The sequence below is a fragment of the Aythya fuligula genome, chromosome 19 (genome assembly GCF_009819795.1).
Source record: "Aythya fuligula isolate bAytFul2 chromosome 19, bAytFul2.pri, whole genome shotgun sequence".
Lineage (NCBI taxonomy): Eukaryota > Metazoa > Chordata > Aves > Anseriformes > Anatidae > Aythya > Aythya fuligula.
Window position 1 is genome coordinate 11,470,283 of NC_045577.1, and position 27,365 is coordinate 11,497,647.

At 49.7% G+C, this 27,365-nt stretch overlaps 1 protein-coding gene across 6 annotated transcripts; it reads left to right on the forward strand.

Moving 5' to 3' along the window:
- The first annotated feature begins 462 nt into the window (after positions 1-462).
- TRAF2 (TNF receptor associated factor 2) lies at positions 463-27,080 on the forward strand. Of its 6 annotated transcripts, none has more exons than XM_032200237.1 (13): positions 463-912; positions 1,093-1,273; positions 1,770-2,288; positions 3,224-3,444; positions 4,020-4,098; positions 4,503-4,601; positions 11,911-12,072; positions 14,875-14,949; positions 16,696-16,770; positions 17,360-17,737; positions 18,690-18,867; positions 22,372-22,520; positions 23,273-27,080. In XM_032200237.1, exons 4-13 carry the CDS (start codon positions 3,257-3,259, stop codon positions 23,489-23,491), a joined length of 1,602 nt encoding a protein of 533 aa, XP_032056128.1. In that variant the 5' UTR covers positions 463-912; positions 1,093-1,273; positions 1,770-2,288; positions 3,224-3,256; the 3' UTR covers positions 23,492-27,080. The 6 variants fall into 6 exon arrangements, with proteins under 6 accessions (XP_032056128.1, XP_032056125.1, XP_032056129.1 ...); XM_032200235.1 differs by having other exon boundaries at positions 472-544; positions 946-1,273; XM_032200234.1 differs by having other exon boundaries at positions 463-1,273; positions 2,155-2,288.
- The last annotated feature ends 285 nt before the right edge of the window (positions 27,081-27,365 follow it).

Here is a 27,365-nt window from a genome sequence, read left to right on the forward strand (position 1 = left end):
CGAGCGCGGGGGGCGGGGCTGGGGGCCGCAATGGGCTTCGGTAAAAATAGCGCTTCACTGGCAGGTGTGACGTCATCGCTGCTCATAGGCACTAAACCCTAACGATCAACGCGGTCGCGGATCTCATTGGCCAGCGCACCCCGAGCCGGAGGCGAGCACGCATCCAGCTTTGCGCTCTGAGAGGCTCCTGTAACTGCCAATCACTCGATGCCAAGGGGTGATTGGCCGAAGTCGCACTACCAGCCAATAGGCACGCCCGAGGGGGGGGAGGAAGCGGGCTCCGCCCGTGCGGCGGGGGGTGCCGAGGGGCGGCGGCGGCCGGGCCCTGAGCGCCCCGCGGGCCGCAGCGGCGCCTCCCGGGGGCTGGGCTGGGCCGGGCCCCGCGCGGCGGGGGGGAGCCCGCGGGCCCCCGGCGGTGCGGCAGCGCCGTGCTGTTTCGGCTCCGGTGTGATAAAATCCCTGCCCTCCGTCTGAGTCATCCGCAGAGCCGTGCGGGGCGGCCGGGAAGCCCCCGCGGCGTCAGTCACCGCTTCTGAAACACGGGGTGCGGGTGGGGGGCGGCTGAAAACCCCTTGGCGGTACTTTCAGGGGTTCTCGCCATCACGGAACCCGGCGGGAGCAGCTGATTTCCAGACAGGGGCCGGGCTGGGCATTGCTCAGAAGTCAGGGCCCTGTCAGTGCTCGGGGGCTTTCCCTTCTCGCTGCCGGTGCTTCCATCCGCTCGCTCATTGCATCAGGCTTGGCTCCTGCGGCCCAGGAGACGCGGGGAGGAGCGCTGTGGGGAATGTCAGTGGGTGTGTGCCCTCTATTGCAAAGCTCTGCTTCTGGCCACGTGGTGGCAAACGGAGCATTGCAGCCGCGAGTTTATTTGGAGCAGTCCTGGCTGGGTCCCCTCTTGGGCCAGCAGCTCAGGTAAGTCATTGCTGATAAGTTCCTTCTCTACAGGAATCAGTTTCAACATGTCCTGCCCTCAGCACTCCTGTCAGAGTCACATTTTGTACAGGAAATGGAGAAGGGGATTTTCTTCACCAGATTACACAAACCGGTGAAGAACTTTAGCAACGTGGAGTTTTTTACACTTGCACTTCCCAGACAAGTGCGGCTGTGGCAAGAAAAGGAACGTTGCAACAGAAGAACCGAAGCAGTGCCAGTGAGTGCACAAAGCGGTGCTTGCCCTGGAGGAACAGCATAGTGCAAATTCCCAGTGCTGTCGCGTGCACTGGGACACAGCTCGTGGCCTTGACCTCAGCAGAGCCCTCCCACTTTACACCAGGTGAGACCCAGGGCTTACACCCAGAGATGGGATGAGCTGTGAAGTTTCTGCTGAATGTCAGTTTTCCTAGGCTTTGCCCTCCCTCTGGGGTGTCCTCTGGTGTGTCCCCCCCCACCAGCTCTCTTCTGTCTCGTGCATACCATGTCTTCCAAGGGCTCTTGTGCCTTTTTCTGGTCATGCTGATGTGTGACCGCAGCCAGCCCAGGATGGTGCTGTGGGGCTGCATCTCCCTGCCTCTGTGCACGCTTCTGGAGTGGCATGGGGCAGCTGAGACATCACAAGAGGAGCCGCATACTGGTGCCCCCTGCTAGTGCTGGATGCCAATGTGTTGTGGGGTAGTTGGTAACTTCATGTCAGCCTGCTGCCTGGGGTTGGGGTGCGTGGCATCCATGCATGCATTTGAACGCATGGGGCAGCCTTGGCCCTGTGAAGTGGGTGGGAGCACAGCAGGCTCTGCTTTCCGTACTCGCCAGAAACATTCATCCTTACTCCCCAGGTTTTCTCCCTTCCTCACATCGTGATCAGCATCTGCCCTTGTCTATCTGGCTTCTACTGTGGGCTGCAGCTCACCACCAGCGCAGCTCTGCTGTCCACAGAGAGCTGGGCAGGTGGCGGTTCAGTGCCCAGCACGTGGCCCCAGTCCTCCGCAGGAGTCCCCAGGAGGGCTTCCACCAGCCCTGCAGCTTGAACCTCACCTCAGCCACATGCAGACATGTGCGGGTGCTGGAGGGACTGGCAGGGCATGTGCTTGCTCCAGTCAGTGGGGCAATGTAGAGGAGCTGGTGGCTCCCCAAACTCACCGGTAACCAGCTCAGCCCTCAACGCTGTGTAGGGCTGCACGGGGAGCTGCCCTAACCTCCGGTCCTGGGCTGTCCTCCCAGCCAGGACTATCTGGGAGAAACACCTTGGCTGCGCCTGGGCATCTGGGCATTCCTTCAGAGGGTAGCAACGAACCGGTTTCGCCTGCTGCTGACGAAGGAGGATTTCCCCGGTGCCGAGTGAATTCCCCTGCGTGGTGAGAACGAGACCGCCCCGTGTCGCGCAGCCCTCGGGGGGGGGGGCTTCGGGTCAATCCCCCGCGGCTCCCTGCCCCCGTGGGGCTCCGGGGCGGGGAGCCGAGCCCCGTGGGCGGGCTGCCGGGGGCTGCGGGCTGGGAACGCGAGCCGAGCGTCTGCTGCCGCGGCCTTCGGCGGCGCCGCGTTCCCCCGCAGGCAGCGCCCCGGCGCGGAGCTCAGCGCCGCGTTCCCCGGCGGCTCTCGGAGCCCGGCAGGATCCGCCTCGGCCTCCTCTCGCTGCCGATGCCCGAGCGGCGGCCGGCTGCGGCGGGCCGGGATGAGCGGCGGGCGGCGGCGCTGTGCGCGCAGGTGGGCGGGCGGCGGGACGGGAACCCGGGGCTCCGAGGCTCCGCGCCGCGGCCCCCGTCCCGCCCCGCCGGCGGGTCCGGGTCCGGGTCGGCGCCGTTCCGGCGGGGCGGGGCCCGGGGCCGCTTCCGGTGCGGGGCGCGGGCGGACGGGCCGGTGAGTGCCGGGCCGCGGGGGGCGGCCCTGGGCCGGGGGGAGGCGGGCGGCGGGGTCCGGCCCGGCCCTGCCCCGCGCGGCGCGACCCCGGGCCGCTGCTCCGCCCGCCGGGCCGCGGCGCTCCCTGGGCTCGCTGCTCCCCCCCACCCCTCCCCCCGGGCCGCCCGGCCCTTCCCGGTGCGGCGGCAGCGCTGGGGCCGGGAGCCCCGGCTCCTCCGGCGGGGCCGCGTCCCGGGGAGCTGGGCGCGGGGCCTCCCCGCCGCCTCTCCGCGCTCCGGGGGCTCTGCCTTGCTGCTGCCGAGGCGGGGGCGATCTCGCGGCTTCCAGCGGTGTGCCCGCTGCCGGCCCCCGGGCTGGGCGCTGGAGGGAGAGTGCGTGAGAAATCACCGTCAGGCGGGTAGAAGCAAACAGGGAAAAACATTTTTGTTTTCAGGCTCTGGATATACAGACGGAATTCTTTGTTCACATGGCAGCAGCAAACTCTACTCCACCAGGCTCTTTGGATCTAAACCAGCCTGGATTTTCAAGGGCGATACTGGGAACTAAACTGGAGGTCAAATACCTCTGTTCGGATTGCAAGAACATTCTGAGGAGGCCATTTCAAGCTCAGTGCGGACATCGCTACTGTTCTTATTGTCTGAAGAAAATCATAAGGTAACTTCTGTGCCTTCAGTCTAAAAACAGAGCGCTTAAAAGTAAGCAGAAGCAAAAAAAAGAGATGAAAGTAGTTATTTTCAGGGCTGTCTCAGTGAAGGAGCTGTGTTTAATCTTTGAGAGTCTGCATCAGGCCCCTTCTTTAAGGGAGTGCGTAAGCTCTGGCTTGCTTTTGTTGTTCTGGGGGTTGATTCAAAGTTAACTTTTCCAGAGTCTCCTGGATTGTTTTTTGCAGTTTTGGTGGATCAGTGCAGGTGGATCACTGATGTCCTTCAGTCTTCATCAAAGCTACTGGAGGAACTTCCTAAAAGTGGTGGTGGCACGTGTGAGGAAAATTAAGCACACTGACTTTCAGAAAAGTTTGTGCTTTATCTCTCTTTTGCCTTTGAATGAAATTGAGTAGAACAGTTAATCATAAGACAAGAAAAAATTGGAATTGGGTGTCCAAAATACACTTGAGCAAAGGCTCGATGTATTGTCTTTAGAATAAGAAAATTCTTTCATTTTGTTAAGTTACTGGGAATATTATAGCAATTGGCCTCATTTTTTTACATGTTTATTTTTTTATCTGCTAGTTCTGGACCTCAAAAGTGTGCAAGCTGTATTCAGGAAGGGATATATGAAGAAGGAATTTCTGTTTTGGAAACCAGCTCAGTAAGTAAAATTGCATGTTTTGTTGTTTGTGTTTTTTTTTTTTAAGTAAACTCACTGATGTTGTTAATACCAATTGTGGTTTCTGTTTAAAGCACAAATTCTGAGATTCCCTTATTCTTAGGAAATGTTCTCTTAAGTAGTGAGAATTATGATGAATATGGGGGACTCCGCAGCTTCTAAAATCCAGGTTATATTAATATAGCAGTGGCCTACTTAAAAGCTGTAATAAAGGTTTGTTTGCCATTAGCACACCTTTGAGGATGTAATGTGGCAACTGGCTTGGGAGGAGTCTTTTTTTTTTTTTTTTTTTTTTTTTTAAGAATTGATAATAAGGAATGAAGAGACTGGACCAAGACTGCAACCCCTCAATAATTTCTGTGGTTGGTTTGTTTTTTCCATTGCAGGCTTTCCCAGACAACGCAGCTCGTCGGGAGGTGGAAAGTCTGCCTGCTGTCTGTATTAATGATGGTTGCACGTGGAAGGGGACTATTAAGGAATACGAGGTAAATATCAAAGGAAGGCTTTTGATGTCTGTGTGTTCTTTGTCCTCTGTGTATGTGGAATGTTAGGGGGAACTCAGGTGTTTTTATTTTCTGCTGATGCTGACAGTGATGGTGGAAGAGCTGTCAAGAAATTGTGCCACATAATGACAGTGTTAAGTTTGCTGTGCTATGTGAACCTACAACCTATTTCCAACCTGTGAGCTTGGGGAAAGTGGCCTGTCTGTGATCCGGTTTCCAGCCAGCTGCTTCTGGCTGCTACAGTGCCATGTAGTATCTGCAGAATTTGACAGTGAATTTGGGCATCGTTCACTGTCTTGCCACACATCACTCCGAGTTGCTCTGGACTACCAGACCATTGGACAGAATGGCTTTCTACTCTTCTTTGGAATTATTTTGCCCTGCTCTTCCTGGGGAGCACATCAGCTCTTTAATTCAGGCCTTCTTCAGATGGCACAGGGCATTTATTTGGTCCTTAGCATGTATACAGCTAATGTGCCACATGAGAATTGTGTTCTGACAACTGCAGAGAACCACACGCTTCTCTGTGCTTTCCAACAAGTCAACACTGCTGTGGAGATGGCATTGTTAAAATGTGTTGGCAGTTAGGAGCAACGTTTATTCACCTGTGAAGTTTTGGTGCTCCTGAAGGATAGTTTTGTCATCCATACTGGAATGGAAGAATGTGAAGAGCCTGAGATAAGAGGAATCAATGTTTTTTTCCCTCCAGCACTAGCCTGAGGTAAAAAGATTGTTGCCCTGTTGTTTGTGGAGCTTTGGTAGTGGCTGAGGAAAAGGTTTAAGCTCAGTTTGGATTCTCTTAGCAATGCCTTTGCAAGGAAGAGATAGCACAACTGTGGGTTGTGCTTGAGTATTCTGCTTGGCTTGCTGAGCCTGGGAACAGAGGGGTGTCCTGCACCTGTGCTTCCTTGTGTTCTTGTCTGAAGCTTTCAACTTTTTCACACTACAGTGCTGTCCAAAAGGTAGTAGGATGTTAAATGCTTCTGCTTTGAACCCATTCTTCTTAGATCTGCAAGTGGCACATGGTGTGTGTGCATATGGCTGAAGAAATGTCAGGTTAAAAGCTTAACACTGGCACGGCAGAGAAAACTGAGGAGTGCTTTTAATGCACAGTTCTCGTGCCTGCTGCAGTGTTCAAAATGGTCATTGTAGCGAGTGTGCTGATCTCCATTAGCCTAAACCAAATGACATTTGTCAGCAGCTTGCAGTGCTAACGTCAGGGTGCTGTGACTGATGGAAAGGACTGACGACCACTTCCGATTTTTTTCTCCTGGATTTAAAAGAAGTCTTGAAGATAAGTTCTTCAGGGTGCAGCAAAAAAATCATCAGATGCCAAAGGTTCTTAATGTGGTCAAAAGCAGGCTTGGGTCCAGCCAGTACTTGAAAGAGAAAAGTGAAAGAGGCAACAAGCTAAGTCTCTCTTCTTGCAAGGGTGTATGCATGTAGTGCTTTGGGTTCTTGTGCACAACTGTTTAAGAGAGTCTGAGCTGATAAGGCTGCACTTTGTTTTTCACTCTCTGTGTAATCTTCAAAAGGTCCTGAGAAATGTTTCGATAGAGAAGTGTTTCCAAGAGATGCTACTCTGGGCTACTCTGGAGTTCTTGGGCTGTGGCTCCGTGGTGCTGTGCTCAGCTGCTACAGCCATCATTAGCGTGGGGCTGGGATGCTGGCAGTGCAGCTCGGTCTGTCCTGGGGGTCTTTGCCCCTGCTGCTAAGCACAGTGCAGACTGTGCTAGCAAGGGAAACATCGTTTTGTGCCCTCCCTGGAAAAGCTAATCCTTGGCAGGGAGCTGGTGAGGGGAGGCAGGGTCAGGCTGGTATTACCTCTCCTCCCAGCTGCCTGCAAAACAGCTGTGGCATTTCACCGAGCCTGGCTGTCCTCGTGTGGCCGGGAGCTGGGGAGGTGGGGGTATTTGTGGCTGAGGAGTACTGGAGAAAGGAGCTGTCAGACAAACGTTTTAGCCTGGAGCCTCTAGCATATGTGAACTGATGTTAAACCATGACTTATGGGTAGACTTACTAGCTTTGCGTTGGTTTGGTGTCAGCTCATCTTTGCAGTTTGCCTCGTGCTGTACAGTTGCATCTGTAGCCAGAAATGTGTGTAACGTCCTGCAGCAGCTCACGCTCCCACTATGGAAAGTCCCTTGCTGTGCTATTTCCGTCAGGACATGGAAAGTCCCTAAGAGCTAAATCATTGTTTGCTCATTTAAAAAATGTGCAGTATTGGTACTGAGAGACTTATTTGGCTGCTGTTCTCTTACAAATCAAGAAATACTGTCACTTCTGGTTTGCTAATGTTATCAGAGTTACGAGCAAGGAAAAAAAATGCTCTGTAGCTGAAAAGTTCTATATATTCAACTTTAGATAAATAAGTTGTTTAATCTCGGTTTTGCTTTCTGTCCAGGCTCCCAAAGTTCAAGTCTCAAAGGGACATACAAAACTGAAAGAGTGAAATCTGCTTGGACATGACTTGCACTTCTGCTTAAAATTGTGCAAAGCATACAAAATATTTACGTGCTTAGAACATGTCTGGCTTTACAAATGCATTTTTCTGACTGCTGGATGCAGTTGTAAATATTTAGTAGCATTTGGATAAAGTATTTTGTGGTGGGACTGGAGGGGTTTTTCCTTTTAATCTCTAACCTCTTTTCATGTATAGGTTTCCTGATAAGTCTGCCTGAGTGTACATAAAGGAAGGCAGGCTGTGGGCAGAAGCCTTTAGATTTAGGTGGAAAATCTGAGGAGGGTTGCAGATACTAAAAGTAGCCCATTCTAAGACCAAGAAAACATCCTGTGATATCCAGGTAGAGGGAGTTTGAGGAAACAATGCAAACACCTCTGTTGGAGGTGGAGGCCTTAAGTCCTCTCATTCCTCAGCACTGACGCGTGTTTCTTTTCTCTGGTTGCCTCTCTACCATTTTATCAAAATGTCTCCAGTTCTCACATGCCTTTTATTTTCACCTTCCCCACCCCTGGCTCCCTGTCCTCGCCCCCGCCTGCAGTACCTGCAGGTCTGGCGCGCTGCCTGGTGGCTGCGCAGCCCTCGTTGCCGCCCTGGCCAAGTGAGGTGGGCATCGCGTCTGGCAGGTCAGCCCAACAGGCAGCTTCAGCACCCGCAGGCCAAGCAGGAGGGGCTGGGATGGGAGGAGAGGGCTGCAGAGGGGTGTTACGTGGTCAGCTGTGTTGTTCTCATTTATAACTTCAGAGCTTTTAGCTTAATTTCTTACAAAGTACAGAATTATTTGAGACGTAAGGAAACTAAATTGTATAAGTTGTGTAAGGAGGAAAACTACAGTCTTAAATTTAATCCCGGTGGCTGTATTTTAGCTGAGTTAAATATTAATTCACTGGGGGGGAGTGCTAGTAAAACATGAGCTCATCCAGTCTGACTGTCACCCGTGGTGATAGTCTGTCCTTACCCAAGCTGGAGAATGTGTTTTCCTTGTAGTAAATTGTCACCTTGATTTTAAAGAGTTCCCTTTAATCAAAGCCTAAAAGGCTGTGGAAGATGCAAAACTCAGAACTTAAGTGCTAGTACTCCAAAGCCCGTGGTGCTGGAGAGCATGCCTGCAGCCCCTTCAGGGCTCCGTGGTTTCCCGAGATCAGGAAGACTAGGTACCTGGGAATTCCTTCCTCTCCTGTGCTCCTACAGTTTCCTGGGAGGTGATGAAGGACACCTGGAACGCTTTGTGTAGGGAAAACTGTCCTTCCCTGAAAATGTTTCTGGGGTCCCTGAGCTGGGGGTCTCCTCCTTCATGATGCTTTATGACCCTTCTTTCCAGCCGTGTCCCTAAGAACGCCCTAATAGCTTCTTTTGGTGGTTTTCAACTTCAGCTTCAGGTTTTTGTGTGTTGTTTGGAACAGAGCTGCTGATCTTTGAAACTACTTTGACCAGTTGCCTCAGAAACGTAACGTTAAATATTTTATAGCAGTGTTACCTATATAGGTACAGCTTTTTAAATGTTGTGGCAAGCATACTTGGTGATGCTGTGCCAGTGTAACCAGAGTTCCTTATAAAATCAGGAATGGTGTTTGTCTTTTTCAAAGATTTTGGCTTCAAGTTACAGTATGGTCTTGAAGGGTCATTTGCAGCCAGCTCTAGCCTGTTCAGCAGTATCCTCCAGGCCCAGATCCCTTTCTCCTGGGAGGATCCATTTTCTACAGTACTTGCAGATAAAGATGATATAAAGGACCTCCTGTTTTAGCAAAAAGGGCACGATACACCTTTACTTTCCAGAGCTGGAGCTGAGGTCCACAAACAAAATCTGGCCTCCCTTGCAGTCCCTGAAGTTGAGTTTCTGTGGCTGGCTGCCCAGACGTTAGGCAGCTTCCCGTCCAAGCTGCGTGGTGGGAGGTAAGCCACAGGGAGTGCCCGAGAGAGCGCGTGGGAGGGGACTGGAAAGCCCCACCAGCAGAGGGTCTGCTCTCAGTGCTCACCCCGAGAAGCAGCTCAGCCTTGTTGTGGTGGCCCACCCAATTAACAGGCTTAACATCTGCCCCTTTGAAAACAAAGAGCTGTAACTTGCTTACTTTGAAGCTGAGAAGGGTAATGTGTCCCAGTGAAGCCTTGATATAAAGCCCCTTGGAAGCCTCAGTTTGAACACAGCTTTTGGAGACAGGAATTCCTCGGATTCCAGATACCAGTCAGGTGCCAAAGCCATGATCATGCATGCACCCTTGTTTAAAAGGTAGAGGCAGTTTCAGCTTTTTCGATAAAGTGATTGGGTTTGAGATCAAGCTATCACCATGGGCTTGACTTCTACAGTTTGCAAAAGCCATCTGTCCCCTTCTGCGAGCGCCCGTACTGTTCTTGGCCTTGTGCTGTAGCAGCCCTTCTGTGCAAGGCCTGTGCCTTCACTCTGCTAGGCACAGCCTAGGTTGAGAGGAACAGTGTCTGCGCTGCCTTTGCTCACCACCTGTGTCCTGCAGAATATCACCTGTCTTAACCATGCCCTTAACCAGTGAGATTTCAGCCTGAGCTGTCAGTTTTGATGTGAGAGATCAAGGTGAAGCTTTGCATGCTGGTGAAAATACTGCTTAAAGGATGGGGGAGATCTCATGTGTGGTCATGGTCTGGAAATCGGTTGGCATGGTCAGTGTTTTTAGTATACTTAGAACAGAGCTGTCAAATGCTGCAGGCTTTCCTGCTGCTAATTAAAAGCAATTTGGCTGCCAGAACTGCATATTGGCGGTGAATTCAAAGTAGTGCTATGAATGTGCCAGTGCCTGGCATCATTAGCATGGTGGCATGATTGGAATCCACTCCCTGGTGACAGTTTGCTGTTAAGCAGTGACCTTGTTAGATATGAACAGAACATCTTGACGATCTTTTCATGAGCCTGTAACTGGTAATTGTAGCCTGGAGTTATCTCTGGATCACATGTTCCAATTCCTTTGAACCTCACTATTTGTCAAACAACAGTTTACCAAGACTTGTAACAGTCCAGTGCAGTAATTCGTAATTTCCTTGGCAATCGGATTTAGTCTTTTTGTTTCAAAACCATGCTGACCATACCTGCAGCAGGGGTGCAGCAATGCAGCAGCTCTGACTGACAGCCTTGCACGTGCTCTGGGCAGTGTCTGCGCCTCCACCCAGGAGCAGTTCACACCGACACCAGGTCAGGTTCAGGCTTGGGCTTTTCTAGATTGTTCTGAGTCCCAGCCTCTCCATTTCAGACTAGAATCTCCCTGCCAAAGTCATTCCTCTGGGATGATGCGGATTGCAAAACACAAGAATTTGAAGAAAGCATCCTTGAGTATCCCAGAGACTAGTACTTGCATAGTTCAAAGGAAGTAGGAAAAGACAGAGTCTGTCATAGGATATGTTAGAAAACCTGCTGCTGCTTTCAGAAGTTTCTTGTGCCTTCAACTTTCTTCAAACCCTGCTATTGCTTTACAAGCTCCTTCAGTGCAAGAAATACAGCCTTGAATTCTTTCAAAGAAAGCCTAAATCAAACGTCTGTTTAATCAGTCCTAAAAGCTGATTAATAAAATAACAGAATGCTGAAAGCAAAAGTTCTTCTGCAACTGAGGTCCTCATTCTGAAACCAGAAGTGAGCAAGGCTCTGCGAAACCCATGACATCATTTCTGCTAATTTTTGTGTTCAACTCAGATGAAGGCTGAGGCTTTGGACGGCAGAGTAAAGGCTGTGATGGTTCCCAGTTCCCTTGCTGACGTGCATGCTTAACTCTAGTTCAGAGCTCTGAGTGGTACTGATGTTGACTTAATCTGTGGTTTTGATAGTTTCTTTGAGGTTTAATTAGTTGTGACGTCAAGTGGACTTGCTTGTTCTCTCAGCAGTGTGTCTGAGCAAAGGGAGCCGTTTGTGTCTGGCATTTCCTGGTGCGATGTTCTCAGAAAGCTCCCTTTCCCCTGGCACTGTGAATCACAGACTGGGTCCTGGAGACCCATTTTCAGTGTTTTCTCTACAAAGCTGTGGGCTCACCCTTTTCCTTGTGCCCAGGCTAAGATGCCAAAGGACCCGTGTGCTAGCATCTGGGCTTGCGACTGTTGAAAGCTCTGGCAGTGCTCTGTTGTGCCACTTCCCCTACAGCTGTTTTTCCCCTGCATTCCTATTAATTTTCCTTCCTCTTAGGTGCGCCCGCCCTGCTGCCAAGCCTTTCAGCTTTGCGTATGCTTCTTGTTGCTGTTTTCATGCTCTGAGGGTGCTACTGGCTCTCACTGAGCGATGTCCACCTGTGGGAGACTTTGCAAAAGAGCCAAGTAGTATAGCCTACACCAAGCCTGTCCTTCTGTGTTTCCGGTATCCCTGGCCACCCTGCTCTGTGCCGATAACCCTGGGGGGTTGGGAGGGAGGCTCCAGCAAAGGCATCTTGCAGCTGCTGATTGCTACTCTCTGCTGCTTGCCTTGTCTCCTAGCCAGAGGGGAAGCGTTGTGTCATGCTGATGGATTTCCTAGTACAGGTGGAAAAACCTCCATAAAAACAGGTTTGTGGTAATATGCCAGCTTATGAGCAGGGCAGCCAAGGGTAGATGCGCATCCTTTTCTGTCACCATGACGCAGAGATAATAACTTTCATCAGTTACCTCCTCTGTAGTTCAGGTTTAGCAAAGCTTTGAGACACAGAGCAGCAATCAGATTAAACTGCAGTTTTCCCTTTTGTCTTATTTACACAGGCTCAGCAGAGCAGCTCATCCTGGCATTCCTTAGCAGATGATCGTTACATCCTCCAGGGGTCAGCTGCTGTTACTAAACCCAGCTTCTTTGCCTCTGTGTGTCTGCGCTTTTCTGTACAGCTGTATTGAAATGTGCTGCTCTTGTTGTCACAGAGCTGCCATGAGGGGAACTGCCCGTTCCTGCTGATTGAGTGCCAGGCATGTAAGGGAATGATCACACTGAATGACAAGGAGCGCCACTCTGAGCGGGAGTGCCCCGAGAGAAACCTCAACTGCAAATACTGCAAATCGCTTTTCTACTTTCCAGATATTAAGGTACGAGAGTTACAGCACGCACACAGGCAGGCATAGTCGTATGAGACCCAGAGGCAAGGGGAAGAGTGCTGGATGTCTCTGTTGCAGCCCACTTGTGCTGCTCTGGAGAGGAGTAGGGGTAGGTGTTACTGTGCCGAGCAGCTGCAATGGTCACCTGCAAGCATGTGCACCATGAGCAGATGCTCACATGTTATCGTGCTCCTTCCAAAGGTGGTGATACCTGATTTTTCCAGTCTCTCAGGTGGGCTCCTAATCCCCTGTTCTGATGGAGATGTAACTGGTGTGTTGTACAGCAGTGTCACTGGGTTGTCTTGCTGTTTATTTCTAGGGAGGGAAGTCCAGTTTGCAAGATCACCCAGAGGTTTTTGGTTTTAGTTGAGTGGGAAGGGGGTGTTACCATGGAGACTGTGAACTCTGCCCACGTTTTTTTCCCCACTGCTGTTGAATGCTGGGGCCTGACCTGAAGGCGAGTCTGAGCCTTGGTTTCCAACTGGTGGGTGAAGTCAGTGCTGATGTAGCTGGAGAAATAGCCCTAATGGTCTGAGTCAGGCTGTGGTCTTTCAGCTCTGCTTTAATTCTTTTATTGTCATCTCCCCTCTCCTGCCCCTATCTAACTTGATTTTCATTGCAGGTTCACAGTGAAAAAACGACTTTGCTCTTACCTAGTATGTTTGCAGTGATGGCTTTCCAAAGCTGCCTAAAATATTTGTAGCGAATGCCTAACAGTCAGAGTTGCCTGTCTTTGCTGCAGCAAAGCTCATGGATGTGGGTTTGGGAGAGCTGTAAACAGGAGGATTGCCCCATTCCTGGGGGAGTGGAGTGCTGCGGTTCAGGCTTGTGTGCCAGACCCTGCCCCAGCTGCTGGGTGGGGTGGGTGTCTTTGAGCAGATCCACTCCTCTCTGTGTGGGCACCTTCCTCTGGCACCTGTGGGGAAGGGGCAGGGACAGGAGTTAGAAGTAGGGGATTCCAGAGGAGCCCTAAACTCTTCATATGAAGATGTTTGTTGAGAGATTTGGATCTGTGCTGGCTGGAGCACATGTTTCTGGGTGCCTTAAGCAATTTACACACAGACCAGTTGCATGTGCAGTTTAGCTGTGCAGTGCTGTTTAATTAATGCTTTCCTTCTCTGGCTGTGAGCTCAGTGCACATCTCAGATTTGCATGTATGTGGTATGTTATTATCGTGGTGCAACTTGGCATCAAAATGGGAGGTAAATGCCACGTGGTGTGTTAGAATAGCAGGGAGGTGGGGAGAGGGGAGCGCAAGGAGAGGCTGATTTGTGAGGAGGTGATAATTTCACACATAGCAGCTTACACAGGAGAAGGCAAGTTTTAAATACCCCTTTCTTAAATAGTTGTATCTGCAGTGACGTCTCCTCCAGCCAGACCATAGCGTCTGTTCTCATGCCAGCATTTTGTGGGTCATGGGGAAGATGCTATCTGGCGCTTCTAGAACATGAGAGCAGGAGGTGGGTAGAAGAAAGGGTTCAACCCCTCTCTGCAAGGGGGATGAAGGAATGTGCTTTGCCTCAGGCTTCCTCTGCAGGTGCTAATCCAGGTTGTCCATGTGCGTCCAGTTGAGATGCAGAGACTGGGAAGTCACTCTTCCAGGGACAGAGCAGTGATACTTCTGACTCTGATTACTCATTTAAAGTATAAAAAGGAGAGAGTAACTAACAAGCCAAAGCTGAGCCACTAATAGGTTTCACTTTCCAGTTTCTGATGTGGTAACAGTACAGAACAGCTTGTCCACGTCCCTCCCCCTCCGAGAATAACTTGTTTTAATAAAGAATAAATGTGACCAAGTTTTCAAAGCACTTAGTTTCAGATAACTAGTTTATAAGTATTTAATTTTTTTTTTCTGTTACTACCACAGGGGTATAGTTAAATATGCTTATCTTTTAATCTGAATTTTGAACTACATTTTAATGGCATTTATAATGATGTGTCAAAGTTCACGTAACCTTGGATAGAAAAGCAAGACATGCTTTCTGGTTCCCTAATTAGAAAAACAAAATGTATCATGTGTTTCAACTGGGTGGTGTATAAAGAGAAGGTTTAAGTAGTATGGAAATAATACAGAAAGCAGAGGCATGTTCCATCAGTCCCATTTTAGCTGGTATTGCTGACCCTAGGATCTGTAGAGGACAGAGTATCACATTGCCATGATCATTTATTCACCTTCTCTGGCCACAAAACAAGTCGTGAACTCTTGCTACAGGTGTGGGTGCTTATGTGCAGGGACTGTTAAGTGAAATTGATTTGAACTATTTTTTCTTTCTGGTTGAAAAATGATTTTCTGTTGAACTGATCCAAATGTGAAGATTCTATCAGACAGTTCAGCTCAACACATGACAGGCTATGGGTTCATACTTCAGCTGACTGATAACCACTACAGTGGAAAAATTATTCAAATTATCTTGCTGAGATAGTGTCTTACTTCACTTAACCTGCTTGAACGTGTATTTTCCTGCCAAAGCCATAAATTGAGCTTCCTGTTGATTATCTTGTCCATCAAAATAGTAATTTGATTTTTTTTTTCTTTCAAAATTATTATAGCAACTTCTTAAATTGAGGCTGAGACTTGGAAGGCTATATAAGCACCCAAAATTCTGGTAGCCTGGTGATTGCAGAAATGAGTCAGCAAAAAGACTTTCCAGCATGACCAAAATTTGAGATAAGTTGGTTGAGGACAGCCCTCATGTAATACAGAACTGTGCCTGTTGAGCTGTATTCATCTTAGTAACCTTATTGGGGCCTTTATTTAGAGGACCAAATAGTCTCCTGTTGATTCTTTTACAGGCTCACGATGAAGTCTGCCCTAAGTTTCCATTGACGTGTGAAGGCTGTGGGAAGAAAAAGATTCCAAGAGAGAAGGTATCTGACTGCTGGGGACCTCTGTGCGATGACATCTGGGGTCTACCACCAGAGCTTCTCAGGGCTCGGAGGAAAACTTGGACTGTTGGAAAGCGGAGTGGGGAGAACAACTAGGTGTCAGCATTTTGTACAAATCCAACTTTTCCATAAAGTTGAAAATACTGGTAGGGTGTTGGGAAAGGTGTCTAGTCAGCACTTGTAGTTCAGTGTTAATACTGCTAACATAATCTTCCTATGACTTCTGAATTTACTATGTGTAGATACAGAACTTCCATAGGAAAAGCACACTTGTGGGCTTAAAGGGTAGCTTTTTCATATGTAAAGCGATTATCTTTACCACTAGTGCAATCTTGGGAAGCAATGCCATCTCCAGCTAAAAAAAATTTTTAATTAATCGTGTAAATGAATCTGTATCTAGTAGGGCCTCTATGCTGCTGGCTCCTGGTGCGAGGCACAAAGGTCTGAAAATCAAAGTTTTGGAAAACATCTTCAAAAAACACATTCATCTGAAACTGTTCTGCCTGCTGTGGGCAAACATTTTTAATAGTGCAGTTGCAAAAGGCCTCTGTAGCAGGGCAGGGGACATAGAAGCATCAAAAAGATGAGTAAAGAGTTTTTCAAAATAGCCAGTGTAATAAAGGACTTTGTGCTGTGATCTTCAGATGCTGATCTGCTTGTCTGCAGGCTGATGCTGGAGCCCAGCAAAGAGTAGGCTTATGCCTGTAAGATTCCCATACATGATCTATTTTTTGTTTAAATGATAACTCCCTCTTTTATATTTTTCCAAACTTTTGTTAACTGCAGAAATTGTAGCCCTAGTCCTGCAGCATATAACTGAGTAACCTGACTCATTAAACAAGCCAGATGGATCTAGAAGTATTTTTAAACGTGGTTTAAAAACAGTTTCAGTTGATATCTGTTGTGGCAAACGTAGGTGTCAAATGTGGAATGAAGCTGTTGTTCAGAATACACCACTGATATCTAATGATGAGATATATCAAAAACAAGATGATGGTGTGCCAGTGCTTGTTAGCATTAGTCACACATTGTGTGGGAACCCAAAGGAGTCATCTTGTAGGCTACAGGATTATTGGTGCTTTTCTGTAGAAATATCCAGCCTCAGCCTCCGTTCTTCATGACAGCTGCCAGATGTGAGGTGGCTGAGGTGTAGTGTGCCTACGTACTCCAGCAAATGGGTACTGGATGCAGCAGAGGACCTTCCCTTGCAGAGGTGGATCTGCCGTAGTTGCTATAAATACTCAGGCGGGACCATCAGAAAGCTCTTTGTTCTCAGATTTACAATGCTTAGTTGGAAGTAAAAATATCAAACTCTGGCACATCCCCACCAGGGTTACATGAATTGTACACATGTAAATGGATACCTATTTCATAAGGTTGTTCCTCATTCCTCCTCTTCTTCAATGAAGCTCGTTGCTCAGCATCCATAATGTGTATCTGTGCTATCTTCTTTTTCTTACTAGTGTGTGTAGGTGAGAGGTGGGACCTCCTAGTCCTAGAGAAAAATAAAACTTCCTTGCAGATGTCAGTGCTCTGTTTAAATTACAGTGGCAATCCTAACTAATGGTAGGCAGCGTCCAGGTTTAACCATACACTTTGGAAGCTAGTGATTAGTGATGGCTTGGTTGTTCTTTACTTTGTTTTCAGTTTCCTAGACCTCAGTGAAACAGAAGGGGAGTTACTTGGGTCACATAAGATCTGTCTGACATTATCTTCTTTCTTTTCTAGTTTCAGGACCATGTGAAGACTTGTGGCAAATGTAAAGTGCCTTGTAGATTTAAGGTTGTTGGATGTGCTGAGATGGTAAGGGTTTCTGTTCATGTGTATCTTAGGGACTTGTTTTTTGGTTCCAGTGTTAAAACCTCCAGACCACTGTACCCCAGACTTCTGCAGATCTTTGTATTCGGCTATTTGAACAAAATGTTGTTTTAAACCCTTTGCAAATGCAGCCCAACATCATCTACTGTCTGGACTTTGGATACCAGAAAATGAACTTAACACAGAAGGAAACCTTCTTGAGAAACGCACTGAGTACTTTGAGGCTCCTGGTGGTCATGTCACTGACAGCTGTAAGCTTAGAACTGGGTGTACAGTGTCTTATTCTCCTGCTAGAACTTGAACAAGGCAATGTTTCTCCGTGTGACTCAGTTTTTGTAGCTCTTACTGGTGATGTTAATATAAATCCATTCTCAGGGGGATTATGTGAGGGTTTTTCCTTTGGTGTCATTAAGTATATTTGAGTATATTTTATATAAGTATATTTTTCTTTTTTTTTTTTTTTTTCCCCTTTATAATTAAAAGCTAATGTTGTGGCCTCGAGGAGGATATTTTTCTGTGGATGGTGACAGCATAGCTTGAGCTTGTTGAATGGGATGTATTTCTCTTCGTGTAGGTGGAAAATGAAAGGCTACCAGAACATGAAACCAAGTGTCTGGCGGAGCATCTGTACATGCTACTGAGCTTTGTGCTTAGCCTCAAGAGTGGGTCTGGAGACCTGAAGCATTTTCCTGTCCTTTCCTCATCACAAAGTAACTCCCCACTACTGGCAGCAAACTCTCTGTGCTCAGAGTCAGAGCTCTCCAAATCCATGGAGCTTTCCAAGTCTCTGGAGCTCTTGGGAAGATGTGAGGCCCTTGAGAAGAAAACAATGACCTTTGAGAACATTGTCTGCGTGCTCAACCGGGAGGTGGAAAGAGTGTCTCTAACAACTGAAGCCTATAGTCGGCAACATCGATTAGACCAGGAAAAAATTGAATCTCTGAGTAACAAGGTATGTAACCACTGGGTAGGGCTTTCCAGCACCCTGAGCAGAGCTTTTTCAGTTTACTTTCTATGTTATTAGTTAGCAAAACTTCACCATATAGTCCTCAATCTCCATAAATCTGAAGATAGAACTAAAATATTGTTTGTGCCCATGCCCAACCCTCAAAAGCTTCCTGGAAAATATGGGAATCAAACTGACATGCAGAAAGTATTCAGGTCTCTCTTAGTAATGAAATGATGCACACACTGAGATGTTCTTAGGTTTTCCAATGAGAGACAAAGTACCCAGCATTTCACTGAATCTCGTGGAATTTGTGGGCTTTACCACTTTCCAGACCTTTCATAAGGAGCCTAGTCATCAATGCTACATCACTGATGCATTGTACGTAGCATGGTCTAGAGAGAAGAAGCTGCCATGGCCGCTGTGCTCCAGTACTGTCCCAGCTGCATGCTGCCCTTGTGTTTTGGTGACTGGGAATTTTGCAGTTCATAGCTAATCTTTGCTTTCTCAGCATGAGATCTGCCAATATAGATGTAACCCTGCTACCTAGCAGCAATTAACTATGGTGAGACCTTCTTGGCTCTGTGTAGGTTCTTCTGTTTCTCAGTCTAGTTTTGTCACAAAGATGTCTTGTTTTTTCCCCCAATCCTCACCTTTTGGGTCATAATATACCGGAACTGCTCATTGAGAGGATTTTTCCATTCACTGCAAGAAAGTTTCCAGTTCAGACACAGAGTTGCATTAATGTGTGGTCTTCAGAATGGCAGGACACAAAAGGAACTTCTGGTGAATTGGCTTATGGTATTAATCTTCTCCCGCCTGTGGCCCTTTGTCGCTTCTGGAGAATGTCTGTCACTAAAGATCAGACCTGAAGGGGATTCTGGTGGCTGCTGGCTTTCTTAGGTCTCACAGCAGAACGTGTGTCTAACCAGGCTGCACCATGTGTCCCACCGAGCAGGTTCGGCAGCTGGAAAGGAGCATTGGGCTCAAAGATCTGGCCATGGCTGAGATGGAGGAAAAGATCCGCAGCATGGAAGCTTCCACCTACGATGGTGTTTTCATCTGGAAGATAACAGACTTTGCCAGGAAGCGCCAGGAGGCGATAACAGGCCGCTCTCCTGCGATCTTCTCTCCAGGTTATTGCCTGAAAAATAGCAAAAGCCTTTTGTGCCTCAGCTGGGTGTGGGATTTGTAATGGTGACCTTTGCAAGTGACATACTTAGCCATTCAGATGTAATTCTGTTCTCTCCCTCTTTCCCAGGGGAATCTGAACCACTTATTTTTTTATTTCTATTTTAAAAGCAATGGGCTAAATAAGTGCTGTGTTTATCACAGAAGACCTTTTTAATTTCTCATAATGGAAAGTGTAAACATCATAGTTCCAAAATAGTTCTGCATGATTCTTCAGTTACAGTGAAAATACCCAGAGACAGTAAAACCAGTAATAAACTAGTTAAGCGAGGGAAGAAATACGTTTTAGAGCACAAAGCACGAAGTTGCAAAAGACAGTGTCTAAATAAAGCCCATCCCATACACAGGGAAGTGCTTGAGCATCTATTCCAGGAGGGGACTCTCCTTGTGGAACTTGCCCAGCCTTGTTGCTTCTGTTTTTAAAAAAAAAAAGAAAAATCTCATTAAAGAATTTGTTGTTATCTAGCTTGTTTGCTTATGAAAGCATTTCTCAGGATTGTAGCTGTGAGATGAAACCATCTCTGCACACAGTCCATTGCTTGGTGGGGTGCTTGCCTCACAAAGAAACAGCTGAGGGGGTGAGTTTGTGTTTCCCTGAGTGGGAATCGCTTAGATCTAAGCATGTTGAAGAACTTTTTCAAAATGTCCACTTGCACATGAGCCAAGAGCATGTATGCTGTACCTGCTTCCTGGTATAATGACAAATCAGGTTGTTGCTGGACCAGGACATAAAAACAATTGCATTTTTAAAGCTATTTTAAAAATCTTTTCTGGATGAAGTCTGTATAGGTCATTTTTCATGAAAAACTGAAGGAGAAAAGGATTCCCCCTTTTCAGGGGAACTAAGCTAAACTGCTACTGAAACTGTGTGCATGCAATTAGCATTTCCTTTTAAAAGTCAGTGACAGCTGTGGAAAACCCCTGTTCTCTGTTCTAGAAAGGCAGCACTTCCTTCCTTGTTAGCATGTATAAATCAGGTTCAAATCTGTTTTGTTTGGCTTAGAGATAGGGCCTTAAATCTTGCATCCTGTTTCCTGCATGGTGCTCAAGAGCTTCTTGACCTCAGCATCTCCTGAGGCTGCAGTTTTGAGGCAGAGTCTGGACCGAGCTGACAGCTCGTCCTTTTGGCCTCTGGCCACCAGCTTCCACTGCTCACTGTGCTGGGGCTTCCTGCACCCTCCATGAGCTGATACAACCTGATGTTGTCACTGGGGGACAGGGATTCTTTCCTAGGGTGAAAAAACAAGTCAGCTGGTGGAGGGCTGTAAGCAGGAGTTGGCTGGAGGGCAGGAGTGGACTGGAGGATCTGGGGAGGAGGGAGAGGGGGGTGAGACCTCTTTGAATGCATATTTCTTCTGTCCAGATGTTTGCTCGATGGTGCACTGAACGCTGAGCTCCTCCCGGAGCTGCATCTCATGTTTCCTGTGACCTCCTCCTTGGCACTGTGTGCAGCCTGGTTCCCATCCTGCTGTGGTGTAGTGCTGCCCAGTAAATCACCAGGGAAGTGAAAGCAGGCAGATGCCAGTCTCGGCTCTTTTTGTAAAGCACTTAATCAAAGGAAAAACAATACCTTTTGGTCCACCAGACTGTTTTGTGGTGCTGGTTGATAGTCTGCTAGTGAAAGTACTGTACGTGGCTGGAGAGACTAGAAGGTAAAGGTTGCCTCTGCCAAACACACAAGGATGTTTATGGAAGAGGCAGGACTCTTTTTTTTTTTTTTTTTTTTTTTTTTCTTTCTTGCAAGAGCAAAGTACAAGGCCTTGTTTCCTTCTGTATTCGATTGTGGCGCTTAGATGAGAGATTTTCATTCCCTGTGCTGCTTTACCTGAGAAAACTAGGCTGAGAAACAAACACGTTTCTTGGTTGTTTTTTGCTTTTTTTTATTAAACAAAACCCAAAAACTTGTGGAGGTGTTTTTTTCCTCTTACAGAGTGAAATAATAGTCTAGTAATTATCAGCCTGGGAAAGAGACAGCTGGGAGGAGAAAGCTACGAATGGGATGAAAAAGTGAAATGAGGATGATTGTTGCTTTTGTATTAAAACATAAAACCAAGGAGATACCACGTGAGATCTGTTTTAAAACAAATAGAAGAAAGTACAGTTACCACTCTCAATTGCATTGGCAGGAGAAAACAATTGCTGCAGGATTTTGCAAAGGCCCAGACTGTGAGAGTTCAAAAGGCAAATCCACCCAGTAAGGGTGGATCCAGGGCAGCCCCTGGTGAAGTTCCTGCTTGGCAGCTGCTGGCTGCCAGGAGCAGGCAGCTCGCTGGGATCCTCCTTTGCCTCTGACGTGCGTTGCCTTTGCTCCGAGATGGTGGGAAGCAGGGCATCCTGTCCCTGCTGCTGCTTTTGGTCCACTGGCCTGGTGTGTGTGCGTGCTCCCGCTGGTGTCCTTCCCCCAGCCCCCTGCCTGTCTGCACACTGACAGGGTCACAGGAGTGCTGAGAAGCCCCAGGCTGATGGGTGGGCTGTGAGGATGAGCTGCTTGGACTAGCAGAAGATGGCATCTGCCCCAATGCCCCTCACTTTCAGGGGAAGCAGGTAGAGAGAGGGCTGCCCGGAGGAAGCAGGCTGGGGGCGTCAGTACGGACACACATGACAAAGTCCTGATTTTCTGCTCCTCTATGCCTGGCCCGTGGAAGTTCACGGCCTCTCTACCATTGCCAGTGAGCCCGTTCAGAAACATGCACCAAGTCACATGCAAAGTGCCAGCGGCAGTCACCTCGGAGTGCTGCTGAGCTGCCCCAGGCCTTTGTTGCTACGAGGGGGCAGCTGGCGGCAGTACCCACTTCTGAGGCCCTGCATGAAGTCAGGAGGGTACCGTGGGCATTGGTAGAATTGTTTGAAAGTAAGAGACCAGTATCTGGGAGCACCGCTTGCTTGGTGAGCCTCTGCTCTGGTCAGGGGCAGTTAGCTACGAAGAGGGTGCAGTGAGAACCACGCATGCTCTGCCCTGGCTCAGGTGTTCTGTGTTTTTTTTTACTCTTACCTGTCAAGGCTGCTGTGGTGAGCTGTCACTGTAAGGCATTTGCTGTCTGCGTGCAGCACAACGGGTTGGTCTGTGGTGGGGTGTGGGGGGATCGCACAGGGACCTGGCAGAGCTCCATCTCTACCTATGTCCAGGGAACCTCAGGTGTCCTTGGAGTGCAGGAGGGCAAGGAGAGACTGTTCTATGGGCAGCTTCTGCGATCCATGCTGCAGCACTGTGCTTCTCATCTGGGTTTAGGGGCTTGTGGGAGCCTTGGCCTTAGCTGTTTCCAAGGCAGTCTACAATCACATCTGACCATTGTCTGTCTGTGGTAGCTTTCTGGAACATATCCATTTTGTTTTAAGATCCCAGCCTGGTTTCTTCTAGGATCCAAACCGTAGAGTCCTCAAAGTTCAGAGGAAACTGCTGGTGATAGGCTTTGCTGGTTCTCACCCTCACTGTGTCTGTTTTGCAACAGCTTTCTACACAAGCAAGTATGGCTACAAGATGTGTCTGCGCGTTTACCTGAACGGGGATGGCACCGGGCGTGGGACCCATCTGTCCCTGTTCTTTGTGGTGATGAAAGGACCCAATGATGCTCTTCTTCGCTGGCCTTTCAACCAGAAGGTAGGCTTGGGATGAAGCCTGCCACGCCTAGCAATGTGCCACTCGGAAGCTCTGAGCCCTCGTGAGCTGTGAGGCACCAGCCGTCCGGCCTACTGGCATCAGCCACCCTGGGGATTCCCCTGTTGTGCTGAAAGCACCATGTGGGCTACGGGGCAGGACAAGTGAAACAGCAAAGGCTGTGGCAGGAGAACAGCAATGTCTGGAGGGCAAGCAGAGCCTCTGCACTAATACGGGACTGGGAAAGATTGTCATCTCTGGACTCTGTTCTGTGGCTGCTGCTGGTGCTTTTGATGCTTGCTCAGCATCAAAAGTTCAGATCTCAGTTCCTAGACCTGCAGGTTTTGCAAAATGCTTGAAGGCTGAGCCAGGGCTTACTGATACAAAGAGGGCCACCTTCTTCCTGAGTGGGATGGGAACACTATGGAACCTAATGAAATAGCTGTGTTGAGTATTGGTAGCAAGCTTCATGGCATCCAGTTTTAGGCTTTCACAGTCAGTGACAGCCCTGTGCTACCACACAGAAGTTTCCAGTGACAAGGCAGGATGTGGGGAGCATTTCTGCAGAATGTCAGAGGTGACATTCTGTGCTGACCCTAGTTCCAGGCATTTTTCAGATTTGTAGATGTGTAATGCGGCTTATGGTTGCATCTGTACGTGAATGTTTAACAGGTTTAATGTGAGCAAATCACTGGGCTGGGTTTCACTGTCCTTTTTATTCAGCTGCTCTTGTGTCTTGTCACATTTTTCCACAGGTAACTCTGATGCTCTTGGATCAGAACAACCGGGAGCACATCATTGATGCTTTCCGACCTGATGTGACATCCTCCTCCTTCCAGCGACCCATCACGGAAATGAACATTGCCAGTGGGTGCCCACTGTTCTGCCCCGTCTCCATGATGGAAGCGAAGAACTCCTATGTCCGTGATGATGCCATCTTTATTAAAGCCATCGTTGACCTCACAGGCCTCTAGCCCTCCTCGCCTCCAGGAGCAGTGAACACAGAGCCAGCCCTCGTGGGGCACCCCCCTCTCATGCTGCCCTGCGGGCAGGTCTTAGAGTGAGGAAGGGGCAGGAAGCAGAGGGGGAGAAGCCTATACCTAGCCCCTTCCCAAAAAGGGACCTTCTCTGCGCTGAGCAGCAGCAAGGTGTCTGATGGGAGCCCTCTTCCCTGGTGTCAGAGAGACTTTTCCCAAGACGAAATTAGGGTGGACATTCACAGTTTGCATGGTACAGGGGTCGCCTGCAGGGACTTGGATATCTGAACTGCCACCATGCTGGTTTCCCAGTGAAAGCAAGTGCATCTTGCTCTACCAGTGCAGTGCGTGGCCTCAGCTCTCTGTAGTGAAACAAGGATTTGGCCTGCCTGAGCACCACTTCATCCATCTGGGATTTTCTTCAGAGATCTCTGTGGTCCTGAACGTAGTGCTGGCTGAAGGAATACCACTGCCCCATGCAGGGGCTGGTTTGTGCCTCGCTGTCAGGAAGGCTGCAGCACTTGTCTGCCAGGATGGGCTTGGGCAGTGCTGCCTGGCTTGCTGCTGTTCTCTTACCACTGATACCACATGGAAGAACTGAGGTGGCACAGGGGGAGCAGCACCCTGTGCCCAGCTGTAGCTGGGTTTTTGACTGGGGGAGTGCTCTGGGTGTGTGGAATGGATGGGCTGGCAGCACCAGGGCTGCCTGTGATGAAAAACAAAAGTGACTGTCCCCTGGAGCCTGCCCCTCCTCTCAGGGGAGAGGAGGTGACTGCAGCGCTTGTGCCTGCCCCATGCAGACTTTTAGCGGGACCCTGTCCCTCAGTATTGTGTTGGAGGGAGGTGGGTGCAGTGGTGGAAGCTATCTTCAGGCACACACAGATGCTCGTGAGCTTGCTTTAACCCTGGTCATGGGGCAGCTATGGCAGTATGGACACAGCAACCTTCGCAGGCCCCAGCACCATTCCTGGTGTGGGCATAAGCCCTGGCCGTGCCCTCGGCCGTGCCCTCCTCTCTGGAAACCACCTGCCCAGGGCCTCCTGGTCAGCAGAGCAAGCTCCCTCAGCCTCTTGGAGGGCCTGCAGCCACCAGGGTCAGACTGGAAGGGGCTGGAGAAGTCTCTGAGTGAAGCTTGTGCTGTTGCCCTTGCTGTTTCTGGTTTCCTCACACTGTTTCCTTGTGAGCAGCAAATGTTCTGCACCTGTACCCCAGAGAAGGTCTCTGTATTTCGTGGAGAAGAAACTGCTGTCATTTCCCTCCATCATGGCTAATGAGTCCCTCTGGTGTTGCTTCGTGGTGGCCACATGTAACTCTGGACTGACTGTTAGCCAGGTTGGACTCCTGAGGCCTGCTGCCTTTTCTCCCTGTGCTTTCCAATCTCATTGCCTAAACATGACCCATGAGATGCTTGATTGGCTATCTGGCTGCTGAGCATCCCCCCTCAGCCCTTATACTTGCCTGGGTCAGCTCTAGCTCCTGCACTGGCCTGGAGGGCAGGCAGAGAGGCTGCTGTGCCAGTCTGGAGGGAAATGACCTTCCCCCTTGGTGCTTGTGAATGCAATTGCTCTGCAGGGGGAAGTGAATTTCCCCTGGCTGGGAGCTGCCAGAAGCCTGGAGGTGCTGCCGTGTGCTCCGTGGAGGAGCCCCAGGCTCCGCTCTGCTGGCTGCTGACACTGTCATTTCTGCAGCCACTTGCCCAGACCTGGGCCACGTCTTCAGCATGGGTGGCTCTCCCTGCCTGTGGAAGGGTGCTGGGGTGACCTTTCAGCCCCCGTTTGAAGTCTGGTGCAGATCTTATCCCTGTTGCAGTAGCTGCTGAGTCCTAGCCCAGAGTGCAGCTGTGCAGAGGCTGGGGCCTGGAGCAGACCTTGCTGTGCTGGCAGGGGACAGGAGGCTGGGCCAGCAGAGCCGTGGTGGGCACAGCAGCAGTGCCCCCAGCCAGCTCCCACTGGCCCACAGCTGCCCCTGCCCAGCCTGGTGCAGCCAGCAGCAGCCTGGATGGACCACGCTGAGCCCGTCTAGGGCTAGCGGGATCACTGCTTTGTGTAAGGGCAGTGGAAGGTAAGGGGAGCAATTTGGGTTTGGAAGTAAAAGTGACCCCAGGTCCCTCTCCAGCTGAGTCAGGCTTGAGTCAAAGCACAGGGAGCTGGCCAGGGGAGTGCTCAGGGCAGCACCTCCTCCTTCAAGCAGTACTCGTGGTGCTGGCTGCACGCCCTTGCGCTGCCTGGCCCCTTGCTGCAGCCCCTGCTTTGTGGAGAGGCGAGGGCTGTGGGTTGGGCAGGGGCTGCCCATTTCTTCCCAAGTGCTGATGGTCAGCGTGTGGGATGTCCACCTGGAGCAGAGCAGGCCTGGAATGCTTTTGCACCTGCTGCTTGCAGCCTCACTGCTTTGTGCAAACCATCTTTGAGCTTGTCCTGGGGGATACTGGTACCCTCACCCTGTTGCCTTAAGAGGAAGGAAAGAAAACAACAACAACAACAAAAAACTAGCAAGGCCTGAGCTTTGTGGAGGAGGCCAGGCCCTGTGCCGCCCAAGGAGTGTCCCTGCTCACACTTTGCTTGGAGAGGGGGAGGAAAATCAGCACTAATGGTTTAGAGTTGAAATTGTGTATTTTTTTATTTTTTTGGGGGGGGGGGGGAGGGTGTTGATCTGGAGCAATCTGTGTCTTTGCTCATGGGGCATTTGCTCAGCACCCCCTGGCTGAGGGGGTGGGGGGACCAGGTCTGGCTCTGTAGTGCCTGGCAGCACAGCCGCCAGGAAAGGCACCCAGCAGGAGCACAGGCTGTGGGGGGTGTTGGGCTGTGCTGACAAGCAGAGGAGACTGCTGGCAACTTTACCCTGCCCTGCCGTGTTGTTTCCCTTCCCTTACTACAAGGCTGAGGAAAGGGATGGCTGGTCCTGAAAATGCTGTCTGGCCCCTTTTCATTTTTTTTTAGCTCTCGGGTTTGCAGGGTTATTTGTAGTGCGTACCACTTGCAGCGATCTATGCACTGCGGTAGGAGGGTAACGTCTTCCCTTGGTGTGATGCTGAGGCTGGCTAGCAGATGGGCATTTATCACGAAGCACAGCCGGATTTTGTTTGTTTGTTTGTTTCACTATTTGACCACAGCTATTGGAGAACAGCCACCTCAGCCTGTCAATGTGAAGTAAGTTTTTCCTTGAGGATGCCGTACGGTGAAAACCACTAATAAAAGCAGTTTGAAGAGTTTTGTGTAACTTGTGGAAGGCTGTGGCTTCAACACTGCCCATGGTGGAAAAGGAAGGGCAGGGCCAGGACTGCCTCAGGCAGGGCTGGAGGTTATTTTTGTGCTCACCATTCTCAAGCTGCTGGCTCTCTGCAGGAATGCTGCAACCCTGCTGATTCAAAATAAGCAGGGACGCGGTTCCATAGTGGAGAGACCCATCCCCAGGCTTGGCTGCTGAAGATTCAAACGCCCAAGAGGCTGCAGGGCTGCTAGGAACAGGCACTGTTGGTGCTGTGCCTGCTTTACAGGGACCAGCTGCAGCCACCCAGGGGACCAGCTGTATGGAGGGGCACAGTGAAGGTGTTATGCATAGACAATAAAAGAGCAGTTAAATTCCTCTAGGCCAGGCTGTTTTTTGTATCAATTCCTAGGTGCTAAGCTCCAGCCTTCAATTCATTCTGGGCACTTTACAACAGTCACAGCAGTGCAGGCCTGATCTGGGCACCTCCCAGGAGCTGTAGCACTAGACCAGGTCCTTTTACTTGCACAGCCACAGAAGAGGCAGCGATGGGTACTACAGGAGGGGCCTGTACCCTCTCAGGAGGGGCAAGTTTCTCACAGGGCAGCTGGCCCCAATTCATGCAGACAGAGGTGCTGCCTGATGCAAATGGCTGAATGTTGAAAGC